At 54.8% G+C, this 26,204-nt stretch overlaps 1 protein-coding gene across 18 annotated transcripts in view; it reads right to left on the reverse strand.

Annotated features, from left to right (window-relative positions):
• GRIN1 (glutamate ionotropic receptor NMDA type subunit 1) overlaps positions 1–25,757 on the reverse strand; it is a 39,735-nt gene extending 13,978 nt beyond the window's left edge. For 13 of the 18 annotated variants that reach the window (XM_033077642.2, XM_033077641.2, XM_033077639.2 and 10 more), the window contains exons 1-15: positions 25,289–25,590; positions 20,712–20,846; positions 13,472–13,648; positions 8,454–8,516; positions 7,598–7,698; positions 7,001–7,122; positions 6,356–6,530; positions 4,823–4,967; positions 4,645–4,728; positions 3,288–3,423; positions 2,710–2,837; positions 2,367–2,531; positions 1,997–2,115; positions 1,196–1,308; positions 576–724 (exon numbers count right to left, since the gene is read on the reverse strand). In XM_033077642.2, the coding sequence (XP_032933533.1) occupies positions 576–724; positions 1,196–1,308; positions 1,997–2,115; positions 2,367–2,531; positions 2,710–2,837; positions 3,288–3,423; positions 4,645–4,728; positions 4,823–4,967; positions 6,356–6,530; positions 7,001–7,122; positions 7,598–7,698; positions 8,454–8,516; positions 13,472–13,648; positions 20,712–20,846; positions 25,289–25,546 (2,070 nt within the window). In that variant the 5' untranslated portion in view covers positions 25,547–25,590. Of the gene's footprint in view, positions 1–575; positions 725–1,195; positions 1,309–1,996; positions 2,116–2,366; positions 2,532–2,709; positions 2,838–3,287; positions 3,424–4,644; positions 4,729–4,822; positions 4,968–6,355; positions 6,531–7,000; positions 7,123–7,597; positions 7,699–8,453; positions 8,517–13,471; positions 13,649–20,711; positions 20,847–25,288 lie in introns of all 18 variants that reach the window. The other 5 variants (XM_033077647.2, XM_033077640.2, XM_033077629.2 and 2 more) reach the window with 3 other exon arrangements.
• Between the last annotated feature and the right edge of the window lie 447 nt (positions 25,758–26,204).

Genomic DNA, 26,204 nt, shown 5'->3' on the forward strand with positions numbered 1-26,204 from the left:
CCACGGGACAGTGAATGCTCTGGGACCATGGGGCTGGGGATGCCATGGGACAGGGACACGGTGGCACTGAGGGTGCAGGAGCCGGTGGATGCCATGGGGCTGGCAGTGCCATAGGCAGGGCACACAGTAGGGTGGGGGATGCTGTGGGTCAGTGCTGCTGCAGGGCACATTCCTGCGTGCCTGGGCTGATGAGCTGTGGCTGTGTCCTTGCCAGAGCAGGAAATGGATTTGAGGCATGTGGAGAGTATTGACTGCACCGCAGGGACGATTTCATTAGTTATAACTCATCCATAATGAATCGTTTCCTCGTTGATGAGAGGAGGCTCTCCAGGAACTGGCAGGCACTTTGACTGCAGACAGGCTATTTCTGCACAGGTTGTTTTCCTGCTGATCCCTGCCTACGTCTGTCCATTCCCACCCAGGGCAGGGGCTCAGACTCATCAGCACCAGCCCAGGCAGAGCTCCCTGGGTCTGGCCCCCCAGCACAGATCACAGCTAGGGTGAATCAGGGCTCTAGGAACCACAAGCCATGTTACATGCCCCAGGGAAGGGGAAAGCAAGTGAGGGGTCATTACCCGGGGGTCATTAATGCCTGTGATCCTCTCTTCAGGTCGGTCTAACACCAGGAAGGCTGCCAGGTTGGCAGTGTATGAAGCCACAATGATCATAGCAAAGCCAGCCCACACCATGCCAAGGATACGGGCAGAGAAACTCCGGGGAGCACCTGCAGGGAAAGAGGAGAGATCAGAGTGGCACCACCAGGGCTTGGCTTGGTTGCCAAAGCCGTGTCAATCCACATGAGCCCAATGGCAGCTGCAGATGTGCGGCAATGCAGGGAGCTTTTGCATTGCCTGAACAAAAAAATAACCCCTCCAGCTCCTTCCAGGGCACACTGTGTGCCACTCTGAGAGGGTGGGTAGCCCTGAGCAGGGGATCCAGTCCAAGTTTCCCTGTACTGTTTCCCATCCCTGGTGCTGGTGGGGAGGACAGCCCTGAAAACTGCCACAAATGTGCAACACTCAGCATCACCAAATCTCCTATCAGCCTGCTCCGGGGAGGGTTCAGGGAATGAGGTCCCACAGGGACCGTGTGAGAGTGGCAGGCTGCAGAAGAGGGCAGGGGCTTTTCCCCCAGCCTGCCCAGCTCAGAGCCTGGGCAGTAGGGCAGAGCAGTCCTGCTGTGAGCTGTGACTCACCTTCTCCAATGCCAGAGTTCAGCAGGACTCCCCAGGAGAACCACATGGCTGAGGAGAGAGTCAGAGCATCTTCCTCCTCCTCCTCACTGTTTACTTTGAACCGGCCAAAAGGGCTGGAAAGCAAGAGAAGAATCCTTCTCATTCCCCTCACCCTGATGCCCAGGGCTCCCTACTGTGCCCTATGTATCCTAGTGCAGTTCTGTGTCACTCATTCCTACAGACTGTGCCTTGTCCCAAGAAGCTCTTCCCTATTCTGTCCCACTGCCTGGCACACCCCCTGTGCTGACCTGCAACTATGTCTGGCTCACACTGGTACTGGCCCCATCACACTCTCTCCAGACCAGAAAGGTTATCTGACCCTAGCCAGCTCAAGCCTCTCCCACTGCAGCACAAAGGGCTCCCTGCAGATTAACCATCAAAGCCTCTGGGCACAGGGCTGAGGTAGGGGCAGGTTCTTTTGCCCTCAGAGGAGCTGCCGCAGGGCCAAGGAAGGCTGAGAGGAAATTCCCTCAGAGCCCAGAAGCTGACAGTCCCCTTGGTCAGGTATCTGTACAGCACCTGGTCTGACACGTGTGTTTCCACGTCTCCACGTGCCAGGTGCCCCACATACCCATATCCCTTAGCTTAGGCAGCCAGGGGGGGCAGGAGCCTCAGCCCAGGGCTGGTGGGGCAGAGCAGGTGGGTTAAGTCCCTGTAAGAGACCCCAAAGGGCTGCAAGACTGTGCCCAAGCAAGGTACCCAGGGGACAGTTCAGCACCTCCCTGTCCCCTCCAGATCTCGAGTGGCCCAAAGTGCACTCACCTGAATCGGTCTAAGAGGTACAACATCACTGCCACCACATGCACAGACAGCCCCACCAGCAGCCAGAGTGTGCTCTGGAAGGGCTGCATGAACGAATCCAGGGTACTGCGGGGGATTTCCTGCACAAAGGAGAGAGGGGAACAGCGCTGGTACCCCCCACACCTGCACCCTGCCCGCCTGGAGGGACCCAGAGGGGCCTGCCCTGCCCCAAGCTCCTGCAGCTCGACTACTCAGGAAGGGTCAGGTTGGTGCAGACAAGAGCCTGCATAAAACCAGCAGCCTGGAGCCTGGAATTTGCAGGGGCTGCACTGGTACAATCTGGGGAGCAGGCACCTCCCGTGTTCTACAAAACATCCCACCCAGACCATACCTTCTTCACGAGGATGGTGAGGCCCTGGTACTTGAAGGGCTTGGAGAACTCGATGTACTGAGCCCGCTCGTTGTTGATGGTGAGGGGAGCCACAATCATGTCTGCTTGGCCACTCAGCAGCTCCCCCATCATCCCGTTCCACTCCTTCTTATTGCTGTTGTTCACCTGACGTGAAGCCAAAGCTGGGTCAGACCCCTGCCCTGACACATATCCCCCACCAGCCAGAACCCTACACTTTTTTATCCTGCATTGCCCTTCCACCCCACCCTGCTCAGAAGAAGGGTGTGGGGGTGTTTCAACACACAATACAGGCAAAGAAAGATCACAGGCTGCCCAAACTCACCCGCTCTTGGGTACCAAATTTACCATCAGCTACCAGGTGAACTTCATAGGTGAAGTTCATCACCCCTGCCAGGCGGATGAGCAGGTCGATGCAGAAGCCGTAGCAGCACAATGCCACGGTGGGACGGCCTGGGGGAGGGACAGAACGGGCATGAGGGGCAGCCCTTGGCCAGGGACCCCACACAGGATCTGTGCCTGTCCCCAGAGAGAGCAGCCACCCCATGGCTCTGCTCCATGTGGTATGTAACCACGCTGCCCTTCAGGGCCATCTGCCTGACCACCCTCTCTCACTGCCCCCATCACCTGTAGGTGTTGGCAGACTGGGGACAAAGGGGTCCCGTTCATTTGCCATGTCCACCCAGTGAGGTGGACTGAGAGGGGGTGCCCCTGCTGCAGGGCAAGGAGAGGGCTAGGTGCACGTGCTGGAGGAGCCCTGTTATGAGCCCAGCAGGCTGAACACAGCCCAGGACACTGGGGGGATGTCACCTCTCTGTGCCTCATCCTCTGGGCCTCCTGTGTGACTGAGCGCCTTCCCTGGGACTGCTTCTTGGAGTGGGAGTCCCCATCAGACCAAGTTACCTGGGATGGTCTCATTGGGTCCAGTGCAGAAGACTTTTTTGACAGGATCGCCATTGATGGTGAATTCCTCCCTGCAGGTCCCATCTGCCTGAGTGGGCTTCACATACACAAAGGGCTCTTGGTGGATGGTGACAATCTGTGAGGTGAAGCACAAACACCCTCTGGGCTGTGTTTCCCTCCAGAGCTACATTCCTGTGCAGGAGTTGGGCTGCCCTTCCCACATGAGCCATGTGCCCTCCCCAGCTGCCATCTCAGCCCAGCAGCAGCACCTGGCTTTGGCATCAGAGAATTTGGGAATTAGAGAATCAGAGAGTCCTCTGAGCTGGAAAAGATCTTCAAGATTGTGAAATCCAGCTGTTAACACAGCACTGCCAAGAAGAACACTAAGAACATTTGCTTTCCCTGCACCCAAGAGGAGTGTCCTCCCTCATGTGGCACTTTCACCTGAGCCTCAAAATCTCTTTCCCTAACAGGAGACTGATGGAAGACACCACAAAGCCAGAACTAGTGCCTGGAAAGGGGCTCTAGACACTGTCACACTGCCCCAAGTTAATGCAGGTGTTTCAGTCCTGCCCTGCACCTTTCAGTCAAGCAGCAATTGCAACATACACATAGCACCTCTGTGGGGACAAGGGCTCATTGCTAGTGGGAATGGGACTTCCCTTGCTGGACAAATGAACAGTAGCACAAATGAATAGCCATACAGGTAAGATCAGCCTGTCCTGATCCAGTCACTAAAGTGGGATCCAGTTACTACAGTGGGATGGAGGGGGATACAGTCATTAAAGTGGCTGCTGAGCAACACTCGAAGGAAGAGCATGAGAAGCAAAGCAAGACTGGAGGGGCCTTCTGCCAGTGTCTCCATCAGGAGGCCATCAGCTCTTCAGGGATTTTCTGAGCTCAGCCTTGCAGCCACCAATCCACCCACGCTCCACCAGAAGGTTTAATCTCCTTTTGAATCTGTTTCCACCTGATCTCTGCACTATCAGAGCTGAACCATGCCTTGGCCAAAGGAACCCATCCTTGCATTTCTTGCAAATCTGTGAGAGGTGTCCTCCGGCTCCCATGAGAACACCTTGTCCCTCCACTCTTTCTGTGCTGTTTTCTCTCATATCCACTTCCCACCTGGCTCTTTCCAAACCCAAGGATGCCTGACACCCTATCTAGATTGACTCCAGCTGAAAGTTGTGCTCTGAACACCCTCCACTACCTTCTCTATTTCTCTCCCATATCCTCTCCTGGCCTTGCAAATGCTGCTGCCAGCTGCAGAGCAGCCGTGGAGGTGGGAGGCAGATGAAGTCACTGCCTGGCATGCAGAGAGCTGACAAGCCATGCCCCTAATGCCATTTGCTCTTACCTTCAACTTGGTTGACATCTGATAGCCTTGAGGCTTCTCCGTTTCCCCCCCTGGCCAGATGATCTTCCTGTCATTGGTCAGGACCTGCGACGGATCCCAGAGGAAGCAGATGGACATGAGGCCAAGGTGGACAAGCCAGTGCCCAACTCCTCCTACCCCAGTCCAGTCCTGCACTTACATTGCTGCCGTTGTAAATCCCAACCTGGACCAGTTTCCGATTCTGCAGGTTCATGATGCTGTAGTTGGCAAACTTCCTGTCCCCGTCCTCGTTGAACTCTACCCGGCCAGTGACACCCTCTGAGTACTTGGAGGACATCAACACCCTATGAAGAGAAACACAGCTGGGACAACCTAGAACACCTGCTGTGCTATGGAGACACCTCACAAGGCATCAGAAAGGCAAATGCTTCCTCTCAGTTACTTGCCATATGGTCACTACCCTGTAGAAGTCCAGCCAAGGCTACCTGTGTTCTGTTAATAGACCTGTGGTCTTCCTCTCCTGGTGGATGGAATCAGTTTTCCAAATGTTCTCTACCATATTTTCTGTCATTGCCCCTTGTTCTCCATCAGATCAGTCCCACTCCCTTCTGGAACAATCTGTCCCACAGTACCCAAGCACACTTTCCTTTGGGATTCCCTGGGAAGTGTGCCTATGCTACAGCTTTGGTGCTCTGCCTGGCACCTGCCCATCCCAGACTACACCTGCCCATCCCAGCCTGGCTAGTGGCCCAGGCACACACAAACACCACCAAGGACAGAACCAGCCCCCAAACCCTGGAAAGGTGATAGTGGAGATGAACAAGGATTCCTGAGCCACTTGTGAAGAACAGCTTTGACTAGCTCATGCCAAAGACTGTCACTGCAGGGGATGCCAGAAATGCCTCTAAAACAATCTCCAGGCTTTGCAGGTCTCATGCTCAACAGAACTCAGGTCTGGAGGGAGTAGCTGCTCCACCAAGGCCCAGCCCCTGTGCCCCAGCGTCTGCAGTGATGCAGGGATTCAGGTCTGGAAGCACATGCAGGACATGCTGATCCCCCTGCCCTGGCAGCAGGACCCCACAGGCACATGCTCCCATCTGTGACACCCCGGTCTCCAAATCCACAGCACCAGGGTTTGCTACAGCTGAGGGCAACCTGTCCCATGCATGGACATCTCGTGCCACCAAGCCCTCCTTGCAGTGCTGGACCCCTGCCACAGCCCTTGGAATATGCAGCAGGAAACATGTCCACAGCACCAAGATAAAATGGGACAGAAATATCCTTCTACCTTGATTTGGCAGAAGCCCCCTTCTCTCCCACTTCCACCCATGGAATTAAGCTCCAGACTGGAGAAGACCATAGTCCCCAGTCTTTTCCTCCTAGAGTCATTCTCTGCCCATGCATCCCAGCTGTCTAAGCACTGTCCAGGGTAGCATGGGTTGACATGGACTGAATTGGTGCCAGGCACCAGAATGATGCCTAAACAGCCTGGAAACCTGGGTGGCGTTGCCTGAGCCTGTCTGGAAGAGTTTTCTAGGAGAGATGCAGCCCTCACATCCAAATCATGCACGAGAGTCCAGGCAGCCCTGTGCAACATGCCCCAAAGCTTTAATGACAGATAGCCTGAACAAAGCCACCATGTCCTCCTGCACCTGTTCCACATGCTCCCACCTTTTCCAGCTCTCCCCCACCAGGTCCTCTGCTCTCTCCAGCAGGACCCTTTCCCCAATACCTCTTAAAAAGGGGTCCTGTCTTCCAGATGTTGGTGTTGCCCACGCAGCCCCGCGGTGGGTCTGTGATATTCTCCTTCTCAAACAAGTCGTGCACGGCCTGGGCCACCACGGCCACAGCGTCGCTGATGTGAGCTGACTCGTTCTTGCCATTGATGAGCTGCAAACCGATCACTCCTGCCGCAGGCAGAGGGGAGCCGGGTCAGCATTCCTGGGGTCACCTCAGCGTTACTCCCATGCCCAGCTCTTGGGACAGCGAGCACAAGGCTATGGGCTGAGGATCCCTTGGATGCAGTGGGAAGCTGCCTGAGCTTCAGGCAGGAGCAGGCAGGGGCAGCGTGGCTGGGCTGGTACCCAGTGCGGCACTGACACCCTGAGCTCTGTCCTCACGGCCCTGCCCAAGCCTCCCCCGGGTGACAGGCAACTCGCAAAGCCGCAGTGACACGGATTTGGGACTCACGGATTTGGGACTCAAGGCTGAGTCCCCTCGCAGGGCGAAGGCAGCCGAGAGCAGAGTGCGGGACCGCCACGGCACCCGCAGCGCCCCCCCAGCCCGAGGAGCTCCGGGGAGGGCAGGGCCGCTCCTCCCGGCTCCCTCGGGCTCTCCGAGCCTGGCTGCAGCGGCACGGAGCTCGGGAGGTGCCTACCGTCCGGGGCGTAGCGCAGGGCATTGCCCGAGATCTCCCGCTCCCCCACCAGCCACACGTAGCCCGAGCCCGTCATGTTGAGCATGGCTGCTGATCTGTACACCGTGGCCGCGTCATCCTCGCTGCAACGACAGAAAGGGAACGGCGATGTGGCTCCGGCTGCCATCGTCAGACCCCAAGGGTGCGGCAGTGACACCACCCCAGGCGACTCTGACTGCGGCTTCTCCTGGGAATGGCTAAATCCTGGATGCCATGGGAACCTTGCCCTCAGCTGATCCCACAGCTCCCAGCGCTGCGAGCACCTGCCCACCGTGCTGTAAGTAAGGGGCCATCGGGCTCCCCTCCTTCCCTGCTGGAGCAGGACACAGCACCAGTAACTCCGGCTGCTGCTGCACCACGGCCAGCCACACCAGCCACGGCAGCGATTGTCACTCCCATTGCAGCACATCCAGCGCCCCCAGCACCCCCCTCCTGCCCGGACAGGGACCTGCGTCTGGGGCGGCTCTCAGGCTCCTTGCAAGGCTGCCAGCCCCCGAATCTGCAGTGTTGGGAGAGAGGAAATCAGAGCAGGGAGGGGAAGGGGCAGCATGGGCTCACCTGGCAGAGAGGATGATGACCCTGGCCTCCAGCTCCTTCGCCTCCAGCAGCAGCGATGTCACATTTTTGGTTCCAGGGTCAAACTGAAGCACCTTCTCAGCCTGTTATTAGTGTAAGCAAAGCTGGTTAGTGAGTGAGCCCCAGGACTGGTGGTGAGAGCCATGCTATCTAGAAAAGGGTCAAGAGAATTCATTAAACTGCACAAAAGTCTGCTAAATAAGGTTGGTTATAGTTTTTTTTTTCTTTTTCTTTTCTTTCTTTCTTTTCTTTCTTTCCTTCCTTCCTTTCTCTTTTAAGGTTTTGGCTTTTTGGTTGTATTTGTTTTTTTTTTTTTTTGCACTGTGCATGCAAACTGAAGTCAATCAAGACCCAAAAAGAGGCGTGCATTGTACAGGAAAGAGAAAAAGGCTTTGAAATGCAATTGAAAACTCAAACGAGTGTTGTTTTTCAAAAACATGGGAAATGAAAAAAACATATTGCACAGGGTTAACCTTTAGGAATCAAAATGAGCAACTTACACCAAGGAACCGTTTCCTTTGGGGAGGAAAGGGGGTTGATTCAACTTTTCAAAAAAAAAAAAGAACTTGCAAGTTAATTACTGGTTCACATGCATGTTTCAAAAAGAAATCCTTCCAGGGTCAGCTGGCTAAGTTTCCATTCTCAAGTCCAAACCAAACTATCTCAACATAAAAACGTGCTACCAAGAAACATGGTCATGGATATTTTATTTTTCTTTCTTTTCTTTTCTTTTTTTCTCTTTCTCTTTTTTTTTTCTTTTTTATTTTTCTGTTGGCTGTGGCTATTTTTCATTTGCTAGTTAGGTTGGTGGGCGGCGTGCATTTCCATGCATATATACCTTGGGTCCTCGCTTGTTGTCATAGGAAAGTTGGTCGAGGTTTTCATAGTTCCTTTTTTTACTCTGATGAATAATGTGCACAGAGAAAATATGTAGACACAGAAGAATATTATAAACAGTTGAAAATGACGTGTAGTAAAGCAATCCAACATCCACCTCCTCCTCCACTGTTTGCTAAAGGGTCTCTATAACGCTGGAGCTCGCAAAAACCACTATCAGGAGAGATTGTGCCTCAGCTCTCACGGGAGTGTCACGGAGCAATCTGAGAGCAAAGCCTGAGTGTCACAGCTGGTGCGATGCAGTTGCATTTTCCCTTGAGGGACTGGGGAATTCTTCAGCAAGGAATTTTTATCTTAAGCTCAGAAACAATCTAAGGGCCTAAGTGGTAGGGTTTCCATGGAATTACTGTGGAAGTAAAGGACAAAATGTTGTGTACCGAAAGTGCTGGATAAAGGCAAACTGTTACAGTTAAGAGTACTAGCATTACTAGCATCACTATCAGCATTACAATCCTGTCCACCCTTAGAGTCCACACAAAGTGAGGTGTCTCAGCTGAACCTCTCACCCCCTGAGAGGAGGGAGCAGCTTTTTGAGCTCTGTTGACATCCAAAAGAGAAAGATAAAGTTTTCTACATCCCGTGTTGGTTCAAAGCATGGCGATATGAAGCAATGGTGAACATGGGATGACATTGCAGCTTTTACCTAGTCCCTGGGGAGGGCCCAGGGCACCTCATGGCTCTGCAGCACATGGGTGGTCCTGGGAGGTGCAGCTACCCAAGACCAGGGTGCCTATAACCTGGCCCTAAGTGTGGCTAGTGGGGCTTTCTGCTTGGTGCTCTCCATCCTTCTGACTGGAGCATGCCAGTGGGGCTTGGGGCATGCACTGACCCCAGAGAGATTGGTCTGGAGCAGACAGCCTGCTCCTCCCCTGCTCTGACCTTGGAGGGATCAGACTGGAGCACAGATCCTGCTGCTCCCCTGCTCTGCTGCCTCAGCCACTGGTGTTGCTGGGCCCCAGAGGAGCCTGGGGCAGGGCACCACTGCTGGAGGTTTCCTCTTGTGCTGAGGGCACACAGCCCCTGCTCAGAGCCCTGACCCTGCCGCAGCTGCACAGAGCCTGGCACCTTGCTGGGAGCAGTCCCCATGGCCAGGCCAATAACAGCAACCTGATGGTGCCTTCAGGGGAGGGCTTGGCAGGTTTTGGTGGGACGCAGTCTGACATCTTCTCCTTGACCCTGCCCCAGCTGAGCATCCCTGATCTGTGTACATTGGGTGTGGGACACAGCTCTAGTCTCATCTCCATTTATCCAGAGCCTCATGGCAATGGATCCCTGCCAGGGATCCTGGTGCACAGGGGTCCATGTTCCCAGGTTGTTCCTCAGACCAACAGATTTCTCTTCATCTTGCTTTCCAAACTAATTAGCTTGCTTTTTCCTGAGCATCCAGGGCAGTCTTTAGCAGGACATCTTGTCAGGTCTCCTTTCCATGCAGCTGTGTGATCTTTCCGTTCTTCTCCTTGGATGCAGCCCAACAGGTATTTCGTTGCTCAAAGAAATGTGTCCTGGCAAGGAAAAGTATCTGAAGAGGCAGAATCTGCTTAGAGCCCAGGTCTGCCTTCATTTCTGATGACTCCCACAGCAAGGATTTCTGCAGTGGCTTCTTAGTGGCCTCTGCTGGGCCTGCATTGAGCCCTCGAGTAATGACTGCTACAAGGAGACTAGAGATGCAGCAGGACAGCAGGAATGTTCTCCAATCAGGCATTTCACCCCAGGCACTGTCAATGTAGCCAAAAACTTGGACATCCATGCTGCAGCCTCCAACCAGAAATTCCCGGGATTTGCTGGCACCTCAGCCCAGGCTGGTCAGCAGAGTCTTGGGAACAACAAAGCTGGCCCCTGATCACCTCTCCCTGTCACTAGCCCTGTTTCCAGAACTACATTAGTAGTCCTCTTTTTCCCATTTTTCCATGTGGTCCCACAGCTCTTCTCTGATCTCCATGTTTCACACAGGGACCGACAAATCAGAAGTTCCCTTTCCACCATGTGCTCCTGCATTCACTCATAGAATTGCCACTTTCATGAACATCACTGTCTCAGAGAAAGGCAGGCAGCACAACAAGGATCTGCCATCTCTGACCTGGAGAAGCTCTGGTTTCACAGAGTCCAGCACTCTCTTCAGAGCCCCTGCAGGCTCTGGACAAGCAGAGCTGTGCTGGGTAGAGCAGCAGCTCCAGGCTGAGAGTGGCTGCAGACAGCCCCAGGACAAGACCAGCACATGGGACGCTCCAGGGCTGGCCAGCACGGCTGAGAGCTGGGCTCAGGGTGCTGCTGGAGGTGCAGACCCACACAGTGGTGCCTGCATGGCACACGGGCCGTACCCCAAACCAACAGCTTGGATGGACAGGTCAGTCTCTGACCCTTGAGGAGGTCCTCCATGTCCTCAGGGGCTGTGATCTAAGCCTTGGAGAGGTCAAGATGAGGTATCCTGCTGCTCCTTCCCCAGGGCCCAGGCTGCCCTTGGAGAGGCTATGGTGAGGCCCATAGTACAACTTCATGGCATGAAAAGCGTTAGCACATCAGGGATCAGAAGAGAGATTGGAGAGAAGATGTGGAGGAAGACAGGAAAGCCCCAACAGGGTATCTGCCACCTGCAAGACCAGTCAGACCAGTCTGTCTGACCTTTTCTCAAAGGAAAAAGAAACAAGATGCAGTGGCACACCCCAAAGAGAAGACAAGGTGTAGGAGGCTGTAGGAAGTGGCAGTGGGCTGGACGGTCGGGACAGACGAAGAGATCTCTCAAGCCAGGTCTTGGAACTTGTGGTTTATTGCAAAAGGGCATGGGTGAAAGGGCCCTGTTTTGAGCTGCCAGCCACAGCTTGGAGCAGGGCAGTGAGAGAGTGGGGGGGTAAGAGAAAGTGGTAAGAGGGTAGTAAGAGAGAGAGCTAAGAGTGCTAAGAGACTAAGAGTTAAGAGTTCTAAGAGAGCGAAGTTCCCATGACAATACAATAAATCTTCTTCTGTGTTGAATATTCTAATTTCCACTAACCAATCTAATACAAGATACAAATCCTATAGCATTTACATACAGCCTATAAGAATCATTACCTTACCACACTGTGTTACACTTTAAACCCTAAAAACTACTCTTTGGACCCCTTCTGCCAAACTGGTAGGGTCTTCTCTGACCTTTGGACCTGCTTGTAAGCAAAGGGATTGTTCAATCAAGGGGGATTACTTTCAGCCGGCCATTCTATTGTTTTCTAGTGATTTAGTAACTAAGGTTTGGTATCTCAAAGATGGCTTTCATTTCAACCTTGCTTATAGTTTCTATATTCTCAAAATCTTTTGCCAGGCAATCATATTTATAAGGTTTGCCTGATTAATCCTTCCCAACAACAAGGTGACCTGCTGGGACACAGCAGGTGCCCCAGGCTGGAGAGTGGCCCGAGCATCTGCAGCAGCCCAGGGGCTGCCAGAGGACACCAAGACATGTGGTAAATGCAGTGTAAATATGGGGAAGTTCTGAGGACAGACCCTCCCTCCCCATCTTTCAAGCTCTCAAAGGCTTTCCCGTGGGGTGGACAGGCTGAAAAAGAAATGCACCCTGTGCCTGGGAGCACTCCATGGGGCAAACAGGAGTGGAGGCATGAGAGGGAACAACAAAATGGGATGCATGGGAGCTAAAGGAAAACAGAAAGTGGAATTCAAAAGATACAAGAGGAGGGATGAAAGACTGACAGTGCCTCTCCCTCTATGAAGGGCATTGTGCTGGGAAGAGGCTTTGGAGAAAAACGCTGTCCTGCTGTCACCCAGTGGGAAGCTGCCTTTGGAGGCAGGAGGATCCCTCTGTGGCTGGTGGAACATCAGTGCCTTGTGACAGCCTGGGATGCAGCAAGGATGAAACTTCTTGAAAATCACTGCTAAAATCAGGAGTCTGTTGGTCAGTGTGGCTTGTGCCAGCCTGCACCCCTGCACCAGTTGTTCCTCCCGGGAAGTGACAAAGAGCAGTCCCAGGGGCCCATCTCTCAGCTCAGCCACCAACTCCAACCACAAGAAGTGTCTATGGCCACATGTCCTCAACAGCTGACAGACTGCCAAATGTCCAGCAGCTGCAGGTGGGGCTGGAAATTACAGGTTGGGGTCCCTGCCTGTGACCCGGGAGGGAACATCTCCAAATGGGTGCATGCTCTGAGGCTGCTGGAGACTTGGATGGACTCAGGTTCTGCCCATCTGAAGGGGACCTCGCCCTGTCCCAGGAGAGAGAACATGCTGGGACTCCACCCTGCAGGACAGGAAGTGTTTCCTTGCCTTCCAGATTGCAAACAGCTTCCTTTGCTCTCCTTCTCTGCTTGTGTTGAACATTGGTTCAGTCCTTTCCCTCCACGCCACAGGGCTGTGCTTTGTCCTCCTGCACCTCGGGGCCCTCCCCTGCCTCCTCCCCTGCTCCCACTGGCCCTGAGAGCAGGTGCAAGGTCCCACACCCACCCCTGTGACAGCATGGGGTGTCAGGAAAGCAGCGTTTGGCATGTGCTTTGATGGAGATGGGAACGGGCCGACAGCTCTACCAGAGGCTCATTACAGCCCTGCCCCTCCTAAGCACTAAGCTGAGCCCCTGAGAGCCAATTCAGAAGCTGCTTTTCGGGGTGGGGTTGGCACTTCTGGGACTGCCTGGGTGGCTGCAGTGGGGTGGGTGCTTTCCTAAGCTGAGCAACTGGTCCTCTCCTTGGGTGGGAAACTTGGGCAAGGCATTTGCAGAGCTCCAGGTTATCCTTCCCTTCATTTTGTAGTCGATTTACATGTAGGAGATTTTGACCATGGCAAAGCAAGTGAAATGAATAAAGTACAAAGTTCTGTCAGGTACTAGTCAGACACTGTTGATGCTTTAAGCATGTTAGCCATGTTACAATGGAAAGAAAAGGTGTTTTACATACAGAAATCTACATACATACAACAGCCCAAGACTTCTAGTTTTGTTGTTGTTGCTTAAACAAAGCTACAAGACAATGTTCAGGAACTGACCTTGGACTCTTTCTCCTCCAGGAGGGTCTCCAGCTTCTTTTGTGCAGCACGACCCTCGTGGTCGTCGCTGACTATCAGAATGACGTGGTTCCAGTTGAAGACTCTCATCATCTCAAACCAGACGTTGGCCTGGTGAGAGTAAGGTGGGACCGTGCGCAAAAAGGACAGGTGGATGCTCTGCAAGGAAGAACAAGAGCTCAACACAGACTCTGGGAGTGTCAGCCACATTTACAGGGACAGGGCTGGGATCACAATGCCATTCTGGGATGCACACCTTGGGCTAACCTCTGGGACCTGCATCCTTCCATCTGGCTGGGAAACAAACCCTGGATATGACTCTGTAGCTCTCTGTGGTTAAACCAGAGTATGGCAAAGAGAGGTTTCTGTTTTGTGGTCCATAAATGCACAGAGAAGAAAAGTCTATTGAGTCACGAATGACCAGCAGTGTTCAGTGCAAATATAGCCTTGCCTCTTGATCTTTTAAATGATTACCAGAAAATGGACATCAAAAAGCAGAAGATTTCCCTTCAGAAGGCAAGAGACAGGTACAGGCAGCTGTGTTTTCGTCATTTGCCATGGGAGAAGTTCAGAAAGGCAGTTTTATAACATGGTCCCTGGCTGTTTCTAGGTCAGCCTGTTCTGCAGCAGCAGGCAGAAGGAGGCAGCTCTGGACACATGCCCCAGCAAATCTCTCTGATTCAGTTAAAAACATCGTTCTGGTTGGGTGATTGTGCAATAGCAATTCCAGCCTAATTAAGTACAGTGCTCTTAGGGGAGCAATCAGACCAAAAGCTGGAGCTGACAGAGAGCTTTCAAACAAATGCAGCTTGTCCAAAAAGCCCTAGAGTCAAATATTAGGAAGAGAAAGTGCTCATGCTCAGCATGGACCCTATTTGACAGCCCAGCTACGTGCTGGAGGGAGGCAAGAGCCAGAACTGGAGAGGACAAAAATAAAGCACCATAATATTTCTCTAAATAGTTTCATAACTTTCTCTAAGGCTGAGATGGTTGGACCAAATGGCTTGTCCAGACCTGCTTATCCAGAAACCAAACCCAGAAATGTCCTGAATGGGTTAAAAGTAATATACACTGGAAAGGAAAAGGCATCATGTTCCCCATGGACACACACAGGAGGGACAGACACACCAAATAAATCCTTTTCCTCACACTCAACATGGTGATAATATCAAACCAGAGCATGAAATGTGTAGAAAGGGATGTAAAGTCCCTGCTGTGCTCAGGGCTCAGGTCCCTGCTCCTGCCCCAGCCCAACACACAGGAATGGGGGAGCAGCAAAGCCCCCACAGCACTGGGAACATTTCCTGAGACACTGAGGAGAAGGGTGGAAGTTTAATCAGAGGAGGGAACAAACCAGGAGAGCCCCAGTGAGACTCTCAGCCTATGACTGATACAAACATTACAGTTACAGGAAGAGCAGTTCACCCCACAAAACCAGCACTAACCCATGGGATTGGGAAAAAGCCCCACAGGGACAAACAATGGAAAGACAACCATGTTGTCCACACTAACACAGTGTTCAAGTTCTTTTTGTAGTCAGCAGAGATGCCCAGGAATTTCCAGGTTCAGATGCACAGCCTGGGCCAGAGGCACACTATCTGGATCTAAGTATTTTTAATTTTTAACTCCTGAGCATTTTGAATTGCTTTCAGGAAATCCAGAGAAAGTGAAACTGAAAGTGGGGAAAAAATCAGAACAGAGAAAAAAGCTGAAAAATTAACAGAGAAGCCAATATTTTAAAAAAATTAATAAATCAGAGGTTAAAACATCAAAATTCTATAAAAATCATTTTAATCCCTTTTTGAATGAAAAAAATCTTTGAAATTTACATATATTGCATCAAATTACTTTCCAGTTTCCCAACCAGTTTGCAAAAATGGTGTTTAAACCAATCACGGCTTTCTTCAGTATTGTAAATACATATTGCTGGGTTCAAAGGAAAAAAAATACTGCAAGGTTGTTAGGGGAAAATTTGGTTTAACAGTTCAGGCGAATTTGCGTTCTGAGGTGGTGTCAAAAGGGTCATGGACAGACTCTGGTGGTATCTCAGCTCCTGGAAAACTGTGGTTTTCAAATAGGATAATGAAGAGAAATTCATGTCAAGTGCTGAGTTTAGATCTCAGGATGAGCACTTGTTGCACAGTTTTGAAGCACCTGGGACTCTTGAGCATCTCTGCAAGGGGCAAAGATTGGCAGAAAAATGAACTGGAGTCTCCTGGAAGTTCACATGTCCGGTTTGTGCTGTGCAGAGGCAGGTGAGAATCCAGCTTGGTGTGATTTGATACGCCCCCATCCCGGCACATGCAGTGACATCCCACAGGTCCCTGTCACACCCCTCTGAAACGCAGCACAGAGCTCTCCTGGGCACGGGCACACGGGCAGCACTGCAGAGGGTGAGGATGCAGTGGTTTATGCACCCTAATTAGCCCATTTTTGGCAAGTAATTGTTCAAAAAGACTTGTGGTTTTTAGCACAACCTCTGTGAGACAAGCAGCACAGGGTGTGGGCTCACTCAGCTGCACCAGCTCTGCCCCTATAAGCTGCTCCAGGCACTTGAACTCGGGGCTGTCGAGGGTCATTGCTCCCTCCCCTCGGATCAGGCACACAGCAAAAACTGCTCCTCATTACAGATCCACGTTGGCCTTGCAGGATGTTCTGTAAGATACTCAGCCTTTGCTTTCCTCTGAGTGAGCCTGGCACCGGTCACAGTGTCAGAGTAGGACCATGGGAATGGCTCACACCAACCCCAGCCTGTGCAAACCTCCCTCCAGCCCACCCACACCTGAGTGCTCAGCCCTGTGCTCCCTCACTTCATTCTAGTTCTGCAAAAAGGCAACAAGTGCAGGCTGGGGTGAAATCCAGGTGCCCAAGCCCAGCAGGGGGATGGAGCCTAAAAGCACCAGAGTGAACATGGTTGGGAGGTTGGGATATTTCCTGGGAGGGTCGGCAGGCCCTGGATCCCTGGCAGTGCCCAAGGCCAGGCTGGACATTGGGGCTTGGAGCAGCCTGGGACAGTGGGAGGGGTCCCTGCCATGGCAGGGGTGGCACTGGATGAACTTTAAGGTCCTTCCAACTCAAACCAGTCTGGGATTCTGTGATGATTTTGTGTGGGGCTAGGACTTGAGAACTGCAAATACTTGATGCAAGTCCGTACAAAGAGGAGCTGTTAGAGTAGATCATGTGTGTGTGTGAAAGCACAGACTGTGCATGCACAGCTGTGAGCCTGTGCCTGCAGAAAACACAGGAGTGCATCCACCCCTGCAGGGAATGTGCCTGGTACTGGCATCGGTGCAGAGCCTGCACAAGGCTGTGCCATGCCTGGGGGAGAGCACTGGGGGTGCCTTTGCATGGAGATTTTATCCATAGGGGAAAGGGCATGGCTGGGAGCCCGCAGGCAGTGCCTGTGTGTCACATGAGGGCCTTGTACAGTGCCATGAGTGAAGGGTTTGTTACCTTCTTCACTTGTCTGCCCAGGGGCTCATCCCAGCTCAGAGCCTATGGCCTGGGGAGTGATTTTTCCTACAGGCTGAAGGGAGCAATGTGCTTTTCCTTCATTACCTTTGGCAGTGGGGTCAGTCCCCCTTCTAACAATGCACTCCCCAACTGAGCTGCCTGGCAAATTTCAAAAAGATTGACAGAGATCCCATTCTGTAAAGCTCCTGAAAATTTGGTAAAATTCACCAGCTGGCCATGATAAAGAAATGTTTGCCAGTGTGTCCATGGAAGGAGCCTGCCCACTGCCCCCCATGGCAGCTGTAGATGTGGGAGGGAGCTGAGATAATGCTGAGATAGCTCAGAGGACTGCAGGGAGTGATTTAGGGGGCAGAGGGATGGGGAGCTCAAACTAAATTGCACTCTCTGCCTTTCCCTGCAGTGCACGGGGGAAGGCATGGGGAAGCTTCTGGGGCAGGGCCACTGTGGGGCAGTGAGGCTGCTCTGCCCTGCTCCCAGCTGGAATCTGAGAGCCTGGGGGGATCCGCTGGGATGGGGGGGCTCCATAATTTCATCTGTTCTTGAACATTCCAGGCTGAACCCTTATGAGGGTTTTCCTGCTCAGCTGAGGTCTGTCCTGCCCTGCTGAGGGTTTTCCTGTCCTGCTGAGGGCTGTGCTCCCCACCCCCAGGGCAAATATCTCTGCACTGCACCAAGCAGCCTCTCCAGTCATCACTTGTGGTGCCAGTGAAGGAGCACTGACCCTGACCTTGGTCAACAAGAGCCACTTTTCTCCCCACTTGCAACTTCCCACCCTAACAGGGCTCCTGCTGAGCATCGACTGCCAGTAAGAGCAGTAATAGAGAAGAAAACCCTTTTCAGTGAACAAGCTGGAGTGGTTGCACTGAGAGCAGGAGCCAGAGGGAAAAGTCATTCCCTGACTGGAGAGAGAGACCTCACTTCAACTGCCGGGGTAAGGTGCTGAAACTGAAAAAGCTCTCCAACTGCAGCATGTCTAAACTCCATTTTCCAAACCTTCCAGCAGTGCAGGTCTCTTTTAATTTATTAATTAAGATCCTCTGCTGCAATAATCTGCTGTGGGGTGGTGAGGTGCTCAGCACCTCTGGGCACCCAGGGTGTCGCTCCAGCCCCACACGCAGGAGAGGTCCCACATGATGGTGTTAAACAGCACAGACTTCCCTCCCTCCTGAGCTGTGCATTCACCCAGGCTCTGCTCTCACACTCTGTGTCATCTCACATTTTTCATGGTGCCAAGATGTCAATGTCATCTCGGTTTTTTCAGCTGAGATGCAGAGAAGACATAAACACCCCAATGACCCCTGGGGGACAGGAGCACTAAGGGGCCCAGTATGGGAAAGTCAGAGGGGGTTTTTTGCAATGCTCAATCCATGAGATGTCCCTGGAGGGCTCTCCATAGCGAGGGCCACCACAGTGATGGGAACCACTCTGCTGCCTTTACCTTGAGACTCCCTCTCTCCTCCAGCTCCCTGCTGACCTCACTCAGGGGTGACTGGGGTTCCAGAGACCCCTCCCCAGACAGGCAGGACCGTGGTGGTGTGAAGGTCTCAGTGAAGCCAGAGTGCTCTGCCTGATAACTGCACTATTATTTCTAGAACAAATGGTTGGATACTGTAAGCAGTAAAACTGACTTCCCTTGAGTATCTTTGCTGAAAGACTGGCCACAGCTCATGGACGACTGTGCTTGACTGGAGATGCTCTGAGAGCATCAAAAGGTACTGGGCAAACCTTTCCGTGCTGAGGTCCACACCTTTCCTCCCCCTGGTAGCCTTGAGAGAACCATCATTAACCCAACTTCAGTCCCCTGTGAAATTCAGCTAAAATTGTCTGATGCCTCCAAAACCAATTAGAGGCGTACATACCAAGTGATCCTACAAGCTTGTTTCCATAGAAACTAAGCTGAAAGATACAATTTCCTGAATTAAAACAAAAAAGAAGGCGAGCTGATCACTGGAAACCAAAAAGGGAACAGCTGAATATCCCTGTGTCACAAGCCAGCCTGTCCTGCATGGGGTGTGCAGAACCTTCCACTGTCCACACCCCTCTGTCCCCCATTCCGCTCCCACCTTTGTTATCCCCTCCACTGTCCAAACATCTTTTGCTTCTCTAACCTGGTCCCAGCCTTTGCCCCATCTCCTGCCTGCAACTCCCTGTACTTCAGAGAGCTCCAAGCCTTGGTGGGCAGGAGGCTGAGCATGACGCCAGCCAGGCAGGAGTGCTTTGAGGGGTGTTGGGGTGGGCAGCCTGCGCTCCCTGCCCAGTCTCTGCCAGCCAAGTGTACCCCACAGCCCTGAACCTACTCAACACCCCAAATATTCCATGGAGAGCATCTCCCTGCCAGGAGTCACTGCATCACCACTGTGGCCATGGGCCTCTCCTCCAGCCCTGAAGTGAGCCAGGTGAGGTTTATGAGGCTGCTTTGCAGAAAACATGTTTTAAAAAAGAAGGTACTGGCAGAAGCAGAGGATGGAGCCAGCCCCTCAGAGTGAGCACTCCAGGCTCAGGTGCTGTGGGCAACAGTTTTGCTCAGCACAGCCCTGCAGAGATGGAGCAGAGATGAGGTGCAAGGTCCCTTCTCCTTGCCACCATGGGCCCTGTGACAAGGACCGTCTCAGTGACATTTCTGTCGGATCTATTTCCTCCCCAGAGCAGTAAGAAGCAAATCCCCACTGAACACTTCCTGCCTGCTCTGCCAGCTCTGTTGCCATCCCTTTCCATCTAACCATGCCTGGTGGGACCCTGCCAGTGTGTGCAGGTCCCTAGCCCTGCCAGCCACCACCACCATCACTGCCGTGGTCTTGGCTTGCTGGCCACCCTGCCATGGCTTCGCTGGTGGGAGATGCCAAAACCTGCTGCTGCTCCAGCCAAGCAAGCTGCTGGTGCCTCTCTGGGGCCTCTGCCCCTCCTCCTGAAATTTGACTTTATTTAGCATGTAGGTGGAGTGACTATTTTTGCACTGAACATTTACATTTGTGAATATTCACATTTTCCAAACGAAGGCTGATTCGTGCTGTGAAGCAGGCTTGATCTCACCCACTGAGCTTGTGTGCCTGGATGAAATCCTGCAATGGTATTTGGAAGACCTGGCTCTGCTCAGCTCCTCCTTTTGCCTTTACTAAAGCTGTAGGTGTTTGCCAAACGGGCTGTGAGCTGAGGGTCAGGGCAGCACCTCACTGCCCAGGCACTGCCTGCACATGGCAGGACTGGAAGTCTCCATGTTCCCACAAGACACTGAATCTGAACCTGAATCTTGAGTGCTGACCTGACTGAATGTCACGTGAAGCCTCAGGATATTCTGTTATCTTCCCTACCAACATCCCACAAACCCAGAGAAGTGAATACAACCAAAAAACCTCCAAGCCCCAGAGAGATCCTGCCCAAAGTACAGGCTCTAAAATGATCCTCTGCCCCTCCCCAGGCTCCCAGATCCCCCAGGACTCCCTGGCTGTCAGCAGTGAGCAGGGCAGGAGCCAGCTCCTGCCTTGGCTGTGGCTGGAGAGCAGCAAGCCTGGCAGCCTGGCAGAGCAGTGCTGCAGAAATCATCTGGCACTATGTAGGTCAACACTGGTAGCTGCAAAAAAATTATGTGCCCTGGAATGCAGGAGAGAGAGAAAGAGGGAGCTGCAGGCTGAGCTGGAGAGGGTGGACGGACAGACACAGAGAGAGTGTAGACATCATTAACCCTCCTGACGGGCATGCTTGATTTACAGCACATGTATGAGGGACTAGACCAGAAGCATGCATCAGTTACCTTATCAGAATATATAGACATGCGTGTTGTCAGACCAATGACAGGGATCCTGTAGAAGCCAGCTGTGTATGATACAGGTGTTGGTGTTAGGTGATCGTTGGGAGCAGGAGGGTGACTAACTAATATTGCATAGACCTGTAGGACAGGATACACGACACAAACATTATTTCACGGGAGCGCATCAGCCACCGAGCGTGTTTTTTTTTCCCTTTTCTTTTCTGCAATGCTAAACAGCCCCATGTTAACGTGATAAGGGCACTGAAATGACTTGGGACGGGGAAGGAAGGGCTGTGCTGGGAGCCAGGGGTGGTGTGCCACGGCTGGAGGTGATGGCTCTGCTCAGGGTTATGTCCTAATGGAATGCCGTGCCCAACTGCTCCGCTCGCTAAACTAATAAGTTCCATGGATTACAGATCAAAGGGAACCATCTCCCTTCCAGTCACACTGTGTAATGCGATTTCTTTAACCACACATTTAATACTCGGTTGTAATTCCCCTCTGAGGACTATTACGAGTAAAGTGGTCAGCAGGGACTGTGGCGGGAGCGGGAGCGCAGAGCCAGGAGCGACTGAGCCATCTGGCCCCGGGCTCACGGGAATGGCAGAGCCTGCAGGGCGGGGACAGCAGCCGGGATCTGCCCGCAGCCGAGCGGCTGGGCTGTAACAAAATGGGGAAGGAGCATCTCGGCAAAATTCTGCTCTTACGGCAGAGCTGGGATTTTGGTCTCCAGCAGGATCCTACTTTGTGTCAAAGGGAGTTGGGCAAGCCCTGGGGATCTCTTGTTACACCCTTGCACTTTCACAGCTCAAACAATGTCCCCAGCTGGTGACAGGTCTCCAGCTAGGGCAAATCAGTGCAGGGACTTTGATGTATGGAGGAAATAACTCTTCCTTCTTCAAGCATCTGCCCAAGCCCCAGGATGTGCTCAGCACCCGGGCTGGAAGCACAGATTGCCAGGACAGGAGATGAGGATGAAGCCTGCCTGGGGAAGGGGCCCTGGGGTCTGGGGGGAAGAGGGAGGATCCTGCTTGTACTGGGAAGGAGTAAATTGAGGGTGCAGAGACTGGGGCAGGGGCTGTAGACCCTACATGGGAGTAGGGAGACATTGCTAGAGAAGAGGTTGGGAAGGTCCTGGGGATGCTGGAGGACGGGATGCCCTGGGCAGAGGTGCCCGGTGCTGACACAGGGGGTGAGGACCTGCACCCAGCGGGGCTGGGGCAGGGCCCTGGGGCAGGAGCAGGCTCGGGCTGTTCGAGGCTCGGGCTGTAGAGGCTCGGGCTGTAGGGGCTCGGGCTGTTCGAGGCTCGGGCTGTAGGAGCTCGGGCTGTAGAGGCTCGGGCTGTAGGGGCTCGGGCTGTAGGGGCTCGGGCTGTAGGAGCTCGGGCTGTAGAGGCTCGGGCTGTAGGGGCTCGGGCTGTAGGAGCTCGGGCTGTTCGAGGCTCGGGCTGTAGGGGCTCGGGCTGTAGGAGCTCGGGCTGTTCGAGGCTCGGGCTGTAGGGGCTCGGGCTGTAGGAGCTCGGGCTGTTCGAGGCTCGGGCTGTAGGGGCTCGGGCTGTTCGAGGCTCGGGCTGTAGGGGCTCGGGCTGTACTGTGGCGCACGGCAGCCGCGGGCAGGAGCCATTTTGCGTGCGCGGGCCGCCAGCCCCTGCTCGAGCACGGCGCCAGCAAGCGCGGAACGAGGCACCTCCTGCTCTGGGCACAGCGGCCGGGACAGCCCCTGCGTGTTGGGACAGAGCGGCCACCCGAGCCAGCACCCACAGGACCGCATGTCCTGCGCGGCTCCGCACCGCCCGTTCCCGCAGGCTGTGCCCGCACCAGCCCGGCGCTCCGCGGGCTCTGCGCGGGGACCAGGAGTGCAGGTGGCGAGGGCACGGGCAACCCCATCAGCCGGGAGGGGGAATGGAGCCTCGGCTCAGTGCGGGACCCGGCTGAGCCTGCCTTGCTGCCAGGAGATAGCGGGGATGGGGGACAGCCCGCGCTGTCCGGCCTGGCCACCACCCCAGGGCTGTCCCCAGCTGTCCTCCACGCCGGGAAGCTGAGCTACAAAGGCTGAGCTCTGCTCCGCGCGGCCCCTCCAGCCCCTGCCTTTGCTGGCTGCGTGTGCCTGGCTGCGGACAGCATTTCTCTGCGCCTTGGGGCGGGTGAAGCTGGGGGCGTTCATGCAATTGGGGTGCGCCTTTGCTCGTGCGCACGGGCCCACGCGGACCTTCGGCAGGTGCGGGGATGTGCTGGACGGGCGGTGGGTCTGTACGTGCCTGTCCGCCCCCGATGGCCCCGACTGACGGGCTGGAGGTGGTTAGCCGGACTCTGCACCCAGAGCACACGCTGGGGAGGTGGAGAGGCCAGGCCACGGGCTGCCCGGGGTACCCCAGGCTGCACCCACCAGCACCGAGGGTTCGGACTGCATCCTCTGGTGTGCTGAGTGACCCGTGGGCACAGGAGGGAGGATCATTATGTGCTCGTGTGCACAGTCATACACAGCACACACTGGGTCTGTGTGCGTGTGCACGCTGTATGTGTCTGCGTGTTATTGTGGCTGTGTGGCTGTATGGCTGTGCACGTGTGTCTGTGTGTCTGTTTGTCTGTGTGTCTGTGCAAGTGTGTGTGTGTGTCTGTGTATCTGTGCAGGTGTGAGCCCTGTGTCTGTGGTCTGTGTACGCTGTGCCTGAGTGTCTGCAGCCCCAGTTGCATGTGCTGTGCTCCAGGCATGCCTGTGGCTGTGGGTGTGCCAGGCCCCTGCACACAGATGTGTGTGTCCATGTGTCACAGCAGCTGTGCACACTGGGACGAGTGCAGAAACGTTCTGTGTGTGAGCTCATGTTTGCACAGCAGGGCAAGAGTGCACATGAAATGTGTGTGCGTGCACATGGAATGTGTGTGTGGCACATGGAATGTGTATGTGTGCACATGGAGAGTGTGTGTGCGCACATGGAGAGTGTGTGTGTGCACATGGAGAGTGTGTGTGTGCACATGGAATGTGTATGTGTGCACATGGAGAGTGTGTATGTGCACATGGAATGTGTATGTGTGCACATGGAATGTGTATGTGTGCACATGGAGAGTGTGTGTGCACACATGGAGAGTGTGTGTGCACATGGAGAGTGTGTGTGTGCACATGGAATGTGTTTGTGGCACATGGAATGTGTGTGTGTGCACATGGAGTGTGTGCGTGGCACATGGAATGTGTGTGTGTGCACATGGAGTGTGTCATGGAGAGTGTGTGTGTGCACATGGAATGTGTGTGGCACATGGAATGTGTGTGTGGCACATGGAATGTGTGTGGCACATGGAATGTGTGTGTGGCACATGGAATGTGTGTGTGGCACATGGAATGTGTGTGGCACATGGAGAGTGTGTGTGTGCACATGGAGAGTGTGTGTGTGCACATGGAGTGTGTCATGGAGAGTGTGTGTGTGCACATGGGATGTGTGTGGCACATGGAATGTGTGTGTGCACATGGAATGTGTGTGGCACATGGAGAGTGTGTGTGTGCACATGGAGTGTGTGCATGTGGAAGTGCAGCCCGTGGGCATTCCCACACGTGTGATTGCACAGTCTGTGTGCATGCACGCTGTTCCCCATGCCCACATCTCCCTCCAGTTTGGGGATGCCCGTGTGTGCTCACACCTAGCTCTGTGTGTGCCTCTGGTGTGGCTGTGTGTGCTGTAGGTGTACATGCATGTTGCTGTGTGCATGCACAGCGTTGGGTGGACATGTATGTGCACGCACTCAGTGCATGGGGGCCTGTGTGTGCCCAGTGTGTGTGTGTGTGAGCCTGTTGTGCCCTGGTGTGTGTGAATCTGTGCATGCCTGGGCTTCGTGTGTGAGTCTGTGTGTGCTCAAGGGCTGTGTCTGTGTTAGTTTATATGTGCTCAGGCTTCGTGTATGTATCTGTGCCTGTCTGGGTTTCATGTACGATCCCCCGTGTACCCTGAGGAGTGTGTGTGCGTGCCTCTGGGTGCCCCAGGGCTGTGTGGGTGCCCCTGTGTGCCCCAGGGTGCTGGTGTGAACCTGTGTGTGCCCCGTGGGTGTGTGGATGCCCATGTGCACCCCATGTGCGTGTGTGAGCTTGTGTACGTTCTGAGGTGTGTGTGTAAGCCCATGTGTGACCCAGGTGGGGGTTGCAGGTGGCCATGCGTGCCCCGGGTGGTGTGTGTGAGCCCGTATGTGCCTGGGGGCTGTGAGGGTGTCCGTATGTGCCCCAGGGTGTCTGAGGGTGTCCGTGTGTGCCCCAGGGTGTCTGAGGGTGCCCGTGTGTGCCTCAGGGTGCCTGTGGATGCCCGTGTGTGCCTCAGGGTGTCTGAGGGTGTCCGTGTGTGCCTCAGGGTGCCTGTGGATGCCCCTGTGTGCCGGGACTGTGTGCGGGTGCCCGTGTGTGCCCGGGGTGCGTGGAGCGCGCAGCCGGCCGCGCTTACATAAAGGCTGCAATGCGGGCAGCGCGCCCCGGGCCCGGGCAGGACCCCGCACGCCGCGGCTCGGCCGGGGGGCACCTCGGGGCCAGGGCGGGGTGGCCGCGGGGGCGGCGGCTCGGGTCCCGCCGGGGACGGGGCGGGGAGGGGGTCGCCGTCCCGGGGTACCTGGCTGGAGATGAGGTCCTCGCAGACGGACAGGGCCATCTGGATGGCGTTGGGCTTGTGGGTGACGGAGGTGGCGTTGAGCTGGAGCTTCCAGGTGCCGTGCCGCTTGTTGGCCTGGTTCACCGCCTCGCGAAAGATCTGCTCGTGCTTCTTGGTGCTCAGCACCGCGCCGATATTGACGATCTTAGGGTCGCAGCCGGCGCGGGCGAAGGACGACGAGAAGAGGAGGGCGAGCAGCAGCAGCCGCATGGTGCTCATCCACGGGCGGCCCGGAGCCCGCCGGGCCCCCCGCGCCCCCCGCCCGCCCGCCCCGCGGGCCGCCCGCCCGGCTCAGCGCGGCCCCATCGGGCTCGGCCCGCGGGCAGTGCCCGGTGCTCGCTGCGGGCGCTGCCGGGCGCTCTCCCCGGTGCTGAAGCGCCCGCGCCGCTGCCGCCGCTCCGCCCCGCCCCGCCCGCCCCGCGCTGCCGCAGCGCCCGCCCCGCGGCCGCCCCCGGGACCCCCGCCCGCCCCGGCTCTGCCGCAGAGCCCCCTCCCGCGGGGGGCTGCGCGCTCGGTGCGGGGTCGGTGCGGGGTCTGTGGCACGGCTCGCAGGGCGCGGGTCCCGCTGTCCCCGCGCCGGGATGCGGGTGCGGGTGCATCCCGCACCTCCTGCGAATGTCGCCGGTGCGGAGGTGTACAGCTGGTCCGGGGCTGAGCTCTGGGGATCCCGCTCACCCTTTTCACCTGCAGTCCCCTTTCGGGATCAGGGCATTCCCGGTGCCTCGGAGGGCGCAGACACACCAGGCATTCAGTAAACCAGGGATTTTCAGTAACATGGTCTGTGGGTTTGTTCTCCACACCAATATTCCCAGTTATGCAGCAGCTCTGAATAGCACACTTCTGCAACTGTGCTTGGGGACAGCTGTGTGTGACATGG

This window comes from Catharus ustulatus, chromosome 21 (genome assembly GCF_009819885.2).
Source record: "Catharus ustulatus isolate bCatUst1 chromosome 21, bCatUst1.pri.v2, whole genome shotgun sequence".
Lineage (NCBI taxonomy): Eukaryota > Metazoa > Chordata > Aves > Passeriformes > Turdidae > Catharus > Catharus ustulatus.